General features: G+C 36.8%; 1 protein-coding gene across 1 annotated transcript in view; it reads right to left on the reverse strand.

Annotated features, from left to right (window-relative positions):
* The window catches only part of CDKAL1 (CDK5 regulatory subunit associated protein 1 like 1), a 725,348-nt gene extending 718,236 nt beyond the window's left edge, over positions 1-7,112 (reverse strand). The window contains exons 1-3 of the mRNA XM_044667435.1: positions 7,076-7,112; positions 6,419-6,456; positions 430-599 (exon numbers count right to left, since the gene is read on the reverse strand). Coding sequence (XP_044523370.1) covers positions 430-599 — 170 coding nt within the window. The 5' untranslated portion in view covers positions 6,419-6,456; positions 7,076-7,112. The remainder of the gene's footprint in view (positions 1-429; positions 600-6,418; positions 6,457-7,075) is intronic.
* Positions 7,113-9,849: the final 2,737 nt, after the last annotated feature.

A 9,849-nucleotide genomic window follows, 5' to 3' on the forward strand; every position in this document is an offset into this window, starting at 1 on the left:
AATACACAAATTAAGACCAAAATGGAGAAAATTTTAAACAAAAATATATTCATTTTACTTAAATGTAATGACTGAATAAAAATAGGTAACCCTGATAATACAACTATATTAACCTAAGTGATTCTAGTAAGAAATTAAAACATGGAAAATCACATATTTACTAAGCTTTTTCTTCTACTTTTCAGTGTAATTATCTAAAATTAGCTGAAAAAACTTTAAAACATACTAATTATTTGACAATGCCATTAAAAAGTAACCTGCTTTTTTCCAGTCTCATAAAATTTAAATTCAAAACAGAAATGGTCACATTATTAATGTAGTATTATTAATGCACATTAGCTATATTCTCCATTTTTCAAAAAGAACTGAGTAATTTTTAGAACTACTTTAGAATTAGTTAGAACTAGTAAATTTTAGAACAACACTAACCTATCACTTGGTGGATCATCTTCCTCTTGCAAACATTTTTGAGTATTACGTATTCGCACCTTTGGAACAATACTTTTTCTTGAAAAATATCTATCCTGAGGCTTTGAATCTTCTCTTGACACAATATCTTCTATGTCTGCAAGTGGTGAATCACAAGATGCAGCAGGCATCTTCCCCAGAAGATAAAAAGATTATACAAATGTTAATTCAGATGCAACTGACATTTTCCTCATAACAAAAGAGTACATAAAACTATAATTTACAGATATATTTAAATTTCCTTTCATTATATATCAAACTACCTTATGATCCCAGGAAGGTCATTTAATCTTTTAGTGCTTCAGGCCAGAGGTATCAAACATGCAGGCCACAACTCTCTGAATATGGCCTGAATCAAATTAAAATGTACCTGGGAAATATTTAATCAAATAAATAAAAATAGTATAATATGTAGATATTACATTTTAAAACATAATCAAGATAGATAGATCAGGGTGATCCTTATATGAAGTTTATTTCTATTTGAGGGAGACAACAAATAATTGTATACAAACAAGATATATGCAAAACAAATGGAGAGAAATGACATAAGGAAAGCATGAAAATTAATAGGGATCTGGAAAGACTTCCTGTAAAAAGAGGAATTTTAGCTGAGATTTGAAGGAAGCCAAGAGACCAGAAGTAAGAGGAAAACATTCATAGTGGAGAGACAGCCAAAGAAAATATCCAGAGCCAAGAGATATAATTTTAAGAAACAAGCATTAGATTATGAGTTTCTTTAGGGTACGAGACTGTCTTTTGCCTTTTTGTATCCCTAGAGCTTAGAACAGCTGGGCACTTCATAAAATGTTAACATTGATTGAGGAACAGCAAGAAGGTCATTTTCACTGTGGATTTCCAATTATGTGGAAGGGAATAAGGCCTAAGACTGGAAAAGTAGGAGGAATCAGGTTAAGAAGTGTTCTGAATGCCAAAAAGGAGTTTATATTTGGAAAAGACAGGAAGTCACTGGAATTTGAGTAATAAAGAGAGAAGGGGAAATGACATGGTCAAATTTGTGTTTTAAGAAAATCACTTTGAGGATCTTCACCAGAGTGGGGGCAATGTTATTGAAAAGGGAGCAAAATTTAGAAATGTTCCAAAGGTAAAATTGACACGCCCTGGCAACTGATTGAACGGGGAAGGGGAGATGAGGGTAGGAAAAAAATGAAAAAGGAAGGAGTCAAGGATGACACCCTAGGTTGCAAGCACAGGTGGCTAAGAAGATGGTGGTGCTCTCAACAGCAGTAAGAAGTTGGAGAAAGGCAAGGTTTGGAGGAAAGCTGTGGAGTTTGGTTTTGAATATGTTGAGTTTAAGATACCTACAGGATAACTATTTTGAGATGTCTAACAGACAGTTGGAGATGCAATTTGGGAGGTCAATGCAACTTCAGGAAATAGCCCTGAAGAAGTCAGCATAGTGATAATAATTTACTCCACTAGAGCTGAGGTGAGACCTACACAGTTAGTAAGCAATACTAACATTAACATTTAATGACAGTTTCCATCTGATAATCCTTTGGAGACATTTTGCTCCTCTAGTTATACTCACACAGATCTATCAATTCTTACTAATTCTCATTTTCTGGATATCTCTCTCTTCTAAGTGACCCCTACCTCCATCCTATGCTTTTGTTGCTATGTTCTTTACTCTAATACTTCTATATCTGCTTCCCATTTGGATTTAACATTTATAATCATTACCTACAACTAGTGGCTTATATTCCCCATCAACTTGATGTCTTTCTGTTCTAGCCTAATGGTGCTTAAAATACATCATGTTCAAATTTTGCCCTTCAAGCTTTCTTTCCCTCTAAATGTACATTCAATACAGAGAAAAGATGACAATTAACAAAGCACACTGATAGTCAATATTCACGTGACCTTGTTACTCACCATCACTCTGACCTCATAATATCCTTTTTGATCACTTTCAATCACCTTTAATAGCAAAGTGATTTCTTTTATTACAATACACTGGTCCACCTCCTACTGCTGATAAAACATTTCTTCCTTACTGGTTCCCCATCTTAGCTGAAAGGGACCTTAGAGGCCAAGGGATCACAGAATTAGAGCTAGAGAGGACCTTCAGAGGTTATCTAGTACAGAGATGTCAAATTTGCTCAGGTCAAAATGTAACTAGAAAATGTTTAACAAAACAAAAATATAATACAACCTAGATAATGTTAATTTGTGTTTTTTTTAATCAATACATGTATGAGTTTGACAGAACTGATCTAGTTCAACCCTCACATTTTATAAATGACAAAGGAAATACTACAAAATATGCGTTCAAGTTTCTCCCTGGAAAGAGAAGGGCATGGAATGCACCTCTTGTCACAGGTTCTAATAGCATTAGTTTGTTATATTTCCTGACCATTCTCTGTCCAAATGACTTGCCCAAGGCCACCCAGGCAGAAACTGGCAGAGAAAGGGCCTAGAACCATGTCCTCTAACTCCAAATCCAGTCATCACCAACTGGAAAAAGCAGACACAGCTTTCCTGAAGAAAGAATTAGAGGGGCAGCTGGGTAGCTCATTGGATTGAGAATCAGGCCTAGAGATGGGAGGTCCTAGGTTCAAATCCAGCCTCAGACACTTCCCAGCTGTGTGACCCTGGGCAAGTCACTTGAACCCCATTGCCCAACCTTACCACTCTTCCACCTATGAGCCAATACACAGAAGTTAAGGGTTAAAAAAAAAAGAAAAAAAAGAAAAAGAATTAGAGCTGTGTTTTAAAGGATGGCTGGAAATTCTACAGGTGACAGAAAGGTAGGAGAAGTGGAGAAAAGAAAATGCTTTCAGAAAATACATTACAACTTGGGCCTTAGTTTCCCAGCCTAGAAAGTGAATGATTTAAATTAGATTCATCAAGTTCCCTTTATAGTTTTATGGTAATGATGATCTATACATGTTTATGTCAACAGAATGCAATTTACTTTATCTATTAAATAGCTCATATGAAGGGCAGTAGAATGAGATGAAGCTGGGAGGTCCCTGAATGCCAGACCAAAGAATATGAGCCTTATTCCATATACAATAAGAAGTCATTAAAGGTTTCTAAGCAGAGGGATGACAGACCAGTACATATGAAAGATTAGTCTGGTGGCACTTTGAAGGGGGAGAGGAGAAAAGGAAGGAGGAAGGGTGGCGAAAAGAGTGTTACAGAAGAATTCATCAATTCATAAACATCTGATAATGTGTTATAAGTCTGGCTCAAGGTACTAAAAACAAGAATGGAAGAGACATATGAATGATACTCATCAACAAAACTTTGTAACTGAGTAAATAGTGACTACAAAATTAAAGGTAACCAAACAAGATACTTAAGTCATAAGAGGTAGTCTGTTTGGAGAGAAGATTTGGATTAAAATATACAGAGTTTTAGATAATGACATTATCAAAGTGCAGAAATCTAATTGGCAGCTTAAGACCTGGAACTATATCTAGGTCAAGTTATCTAGATAGCTCAGTGGATCAAGCACCGAACCTAGAGTCAAAAAGACGCAAGTTTAAGTGTGGTCTCAAACATTTATGAACTCTGTCACCCGAGGGGGAAGCCATTTAACCTGTTTCCCTCAGTATTCTCATCTGTAAAATAGAGATAATAGTACCTACCTCACAAGGTTGTTGTAAGGATCAAATGAGATAATAAATGTAAAACACTTAACATAGGGCCCAGCACATAGTAAGTGTTATATACTGTTAGCTATTATCATTATTACTAATCATAATGGGAAGGAAGTCAGAATTCTAGTCAGAATGAAATCAAATGAAGACATGCGAGTCAACATAGTAATGATAATGCATACCAAGGGAATGTATAATATCTCAAAGAAGGACCAAGGATTCCATTCACTGAACTTTTAGGAGGACATCTATTCTTTAACCATAAACTATATACCTGTGCCCCTTCATTTCTTATATCTCAGTGCTGGTGACAGAAACTTCAAGCCCCACAAGATAGCAATAGTTGCAGCAGCAGGACACAAAACATGAGAGTGTAACTATTAGCACAGCCTGAGGTTAACATCACCTAGGACAAGGGACTTCAAAAATTCTCACCCACTTCCATTTATTTACACACCCATATGCCTATTAAAAAGGCCAGATATGAAGCTACAAAATGTGGTTTAAATTGTAAAAGTCTAGCAAGTTATCTAACCTTTTGGGGTCTCGATTCTCTCCTCTATGAAGTACAGAATGAGTGGATAAGATGAACTCCAAAGTTCCTATCATTTGTAAATCAATGATTCTGTAACCTTCCAATTCAAATAATCTTTTACTAAAAAGCTTCGCTTAAAAGCTGGAGGCTTAGGAAAAAGAAAACACAATTTTTTTTTTAAATGATGGGTGAGCACCAGGCAAAAAAAAAAAAGGCACAGTCAAATCACACTATTCATGGAATACAATTCTCTCTTGGTATATATTGTAGTCTTAGGCATCATAATGCAGTGGAAAAAATAACAGATTTGAAGAGTTATGGTGTTAAAATCCTGGGTCTATAACTTATCAGAATTTTGAGACCTTGGACAAGGCATTCACCTTTTGAGGCATCAGTTTTTTCATCTAAAGGGTTGGGTTCCCTATTACACCCAGGATCAAATATAAAATGTTCTGGATTTTATAGGCCTTCAAAACCTGGCCCCTTCCTACTCTATGGTCTTCTTTTACCTTACTCCTCTCCACATACTCTGCAATCTTATAACACTGGCCTTCCTGCTATTTCCCACACATGACACTCTCTCTAAGCTCCAGGAACTTTCCCTGGATGTCTTCTATACCTGGAATTCCCTACCTCCTCAACTCTACTTCCAGGATTCCCTGGCCTCCTTCAAATGTCAGCTAAAACTTCACTTTTTGCAAGAAGTTTTTCTCAGTCTTCTTTAATCTTAAGTGTTTTGCATCTGGATCAATCCCAATTTATTTTGTGTATGTGTGAATTTCATAGTTTACACACACTTGCCATGGTGCCTAGTACATAATAAATGTTAGCTGAATGACTTTTACATGGCCTTTAGATCCTCGTATTCCTATCTCTAAAACCACATTTGCCCACATAAACTATCAGATCAATCTACGAACATTTAATAAGTTCCTGCTAAGTGACAGTCATTATGATGGATACAGGAATAGAAGACCAAAAATTAAATAGTCCTTGCCCTCAATAAGCTGACACTCTGTCAGGGGAGATTACATATGAAATGAGTAAACAAAAGAAAAGCACACTGAAAATCTTAAAGTACTATATAATTTTTAGCTATCATTAGCTATTATTAACATCACAAAATAATACAAAGAAAGTGAATACCAGGTCTACAAGCAAATCTTCTGATTACAAGCTCTGAATATTATCAAACCAAAATGTTGCTCAATCCCAATTTGCATCCTGTAAATATTAAGACACTGGATGAAAGTCTTCTGAGTGGAAGATAAGTACTTTCCAATTCTTATTAAAGTATTATACAAATACTAGCTATCATTAGCTTTTATTACAAAAATAATACAATTCTTCCAACTGTAAGCCCTGAACATTATTAAACCAGAAAGTGCTTGCTCCTCTTGGAAGACAAGCATTTTGCAAACCTTAAAGCACTACATAATACTAATTACCAATAATTATTATTATTGCTACAAAACAATATCTGTGTATTAATGCCAAATCTTGTGATTGCAAGCCCTGAACACAAAATTGAACCATAATGCTGCTTGCTCTTATTGAAAGGGCTTGATAGTTGGGGTTAAGTGACTTGCTCCGGGTCACAAAGCTAGATGTCTGAGGCCCTTTCTCCCAAATACAGACATGGATCTCTAACCACTGAGTTACCTATCTGTCCCCCTGTATATTAAACCAGAATGTTCTTTCCTCCCGTTGGTAAACAAATTGGAGGAAGGCATCTTTGCAAATGGTTAAATTCTAACATGCAATATTTAACAATAACAAAAATTACCTTGAAATTCTGCAATTTGTCTCACTTCCTCTTGATCACTACGTAGAACAAAGATAAAAACAAATTACTTAATCTCGATAAGGCTAATAATAATGCTTTTTTAAAAGCCCTTAAACTAATTAGAAGAAAAATAGTATTGTTCTGTAGAGAAAATAAACATGTTTCTTTGTTTTTAAGAGGTTGCCAATCCTCTGTTGATTTTGTTTGGGGGGGGGGTCACAGAAACCGGTTGCTTCTTCGAGATGATTTTTTAAATTTGGTTTCTACTTTTTAATGACACCCCAAAACTATTAGGCATCGTCCTATCATCCATGGCTGCATCCCAACAGCTGTATTCATACTGCAGTCCCAAATTCGGGCAACGGGGCCCGGTCCTTGGAATCTTGAAGCAGAGGCCCTGTGCCCAAAGCCAGGGCTTGTGACGCTTTCTCCACACTCCCAACCCGAATCTTGCCTTACGCCGCAAAGTGGGAGCCAAAAGAAAAAGGAAACGCGCGCGCGGCCTCGGGGGAGGGGAGGAGAGAAGGGGAAAGGGGAAGGCCAGTCACGGCTTCAGGGGGAAAAGAGGCTCCTGCCTCTTGAAAGCTCAGTTCTCATCCTCTCTCGCCCCGGCCCTCCCCTCTCTGCCCCTCTCCAAGTGCTAACTAAACAACTTACAACGTGAATGAAGCTGGGGGTGTGAGGATGAAGGGAAAAGAAAACCAAGGTCTAGAATTCGGTAGCCGCGAAGTCTTCAGATGGAGCTCGCCATGACACTTGGGTCCCCGCCCCGTTTTTCCACGCACGCGCCAGGACGGTGGCCCAGAGTAGTCAACTCCCATCACCTGCGAAAGCAGGAACTCTTTCGATAATTGGTCTGCATTTAAAGTAGGAGGAGGTGCAAAACGGAGACTGCTACTGCGCACGCGCGCCCTTGCACCCAGCGTGGGATTTGAATACTTTGGGAGTTTTGCGATCTATTGGGAAGGACCTGAATTGCTGGCAGAATAGATAAGCCTGTGGCAGAGTTTCATTTGAAGGACTATGCGTGAATCAAGCCGCGGTGCCATGATTCATCCCTTCCGTAAGCAAATCATTTGTTTTACTTCCCCCTTCATCTTAAATCATTTGTTTTCCTTTCCTGAAATAAAACATTTATATAGTGCAGAATTCATTTAGTACATCAATCTCTCCTGCTTTTATTCATCTAAATATCGGCCCAAAATTATCGCGAGGATCATGTATTTGATCTACTTCCTCCCCAACTTTGCTCCCCAAATGTCAAGTATCAGTATCTAAATCCTACCTCACCCATCCGTCAAGCTATGAGCTCTAATCGCTCCGCTGCCAAGGTAGAACACCAGGGCCCACAGTGCCCTGCTCAGCATCATAATTGCCTAGAAATCCTTTTCTCTCGTTTTACCTACAAAGAAACAGACCTAGCAAAGTGAATTTCCCAGGGACATAAGAGTGGTAGAGCTGAGATCTGAATTAATTGTGTCGACGGACTAACAATAGACCTTATTTTAAGCTGGAGTGGGGATGATCTAGTGGGGATGGATGATCATTCCCATCAGGACCAAGTCTGAGACAAATAAAGTTGGACTTTCCCTCAGGGAAGAACCATCACTCAACAAGATCAAACCTGGGGCCTTCACCTTCTAAGTAAACTGGGGTTCCTCAAATCTTTCTAGGCTACAAGTTTGGGGGCTTCTAGATTCCATATCAGCAATATTCTTCCACTTAAAATCCAGTGTAATTTCTGCAAGACCATTCTAGCTCTACTTGACTCTCATTCATTTGGCAATTAAATGAGTTTGGGAATAGTGATTACAAAACTGGATGTGTAGAAAAGAAGTTGTTTCATTTTTTCATTCTTGTCTGAATATTAGCTATTACTATCAACTTGTGTACTCTCTTGCATTGTGATATATTCACTTATTACTATATATTCATACTATGTTGTTTATCCTTCCTTTTGAAGAGAACCAATAACATTAAGAAGAGATACCTAGACTCATAATGTATTGTACTTAAATGACACAAAGTGGCACAAACTTGTCACCCTCACTCTTCCTCAAAGTCCAGAGGCAAGGCAAAAGTCAGGACATATTCATAGTATAAACAATTTACAAAAGCATGTGCAAGGTCCTTATCAAACACATCCCATACACATATTAATATCTCCCCCAAGTCCCTAATTTATACAAAGCATCCCAAGGTCAGTAATCATATTATTTTGCTTGGTTCTAACCCCACAGCATATAACACACTATCTTCTATAACAGATACTCAGAAGGTATAAAAATATTATTGTATTTGAACATTAAAAGGTAAAAATTCTAGAATCAAAGCTTATTATTAACTATAAGCAAGGAGGGAAATGGTCAAAAAATAGAATGAGAATGGATGTACTATAAAATCCAGTAGCTTTCTAAAGTAAGAGACAAAGAGATAAAGATATTTGTATAATATGCAAATTAATATGTGCTTAATATATATTTTATGACATATGTCCATATATTTGCTGTATATATGTTTGTATGTGTATGTGTGTATATGCACTGTGTGGTCATGAATGATTTTGTTCTTTATTTACTTTCCCCGTGGCCACAAACACCTCCTTGTGGGCAGGTACTGCCTTTTGCCTCTTTTTGTGTCCCCAGGATAATACTTCCTACCTAGTAGAAGTTTAATAAATTCTGGTTGATTATCACCTAAAACCTATATTGAGGCAATATAAAAAAAATTTTTTTTTTATTAAAAGAGGCAATATAGTAGAGTAAAAAAAGCACTAGATTAGGAGTCAAGAGATTAGGTTTTAGTCTTAAATCAAGAGAACACCCACAATTTATTTATAAATAGCTGTGATGAAAAAAGAAAATATTAAACTTGAAGACAATATATGGGGAAAAAAAGGCTAGTCGGGTTAAGTGACATTTAGATTCTCTTGGATTTCATTTTCCTTATCTATAAATAAATGGTTGGAATAAATGGTCCCTGAACTCTGCCTAGGGGTCTAAGATGGAATCATCAGGCAAAATCAGATGTTTTTAGATTAAGGCTAAGAAATAAGCAAAATTATCTAATAAGAAAAAATTTAATAAACACAGTGCTTTATAATCTATGAGTGTTTTCTTCATAATAGCCCAGTAAACCAGATAATTCAGAAACTATTCCCATTTTACAAATGCTTCCATTAAAGCCCAATACTTTATCATAGCTGGGAGACAACTCTGGGCTCTTGAAAGCTATGAAATCTGAATACAAGTTTTGACAAGTCCTACCATACTAAAAAGGTTTTGGGTATAAGCCCAGACACAGTCTCTATTGTCTAAAGACTAGCTAACTATACTCAGAAAGCTGACCACTGGATGATTAGTTGTTTTTTGCAGAGCAGCTTTGAAATTATTCCCTGAGACTCATCTTTTGAATTCACAGATCTTTGATCT

This window comes from Gracilinanus agilis, chromosome 1, assembly GCF_016433145.1.
Source record: "Gracilinanus agilis isolate LMUSP501 chromosome 1, AgileGrace, whole genome shotgun sequence".
In the NCBI taxonomy this organism is placed as follows: domain Eukaryota; kingdom Metazoa; phylum Chordata; class Mammalia; order Didelphimorphia; family Didelphidae; genus Gracilinanus; species Gracilinanus agilis.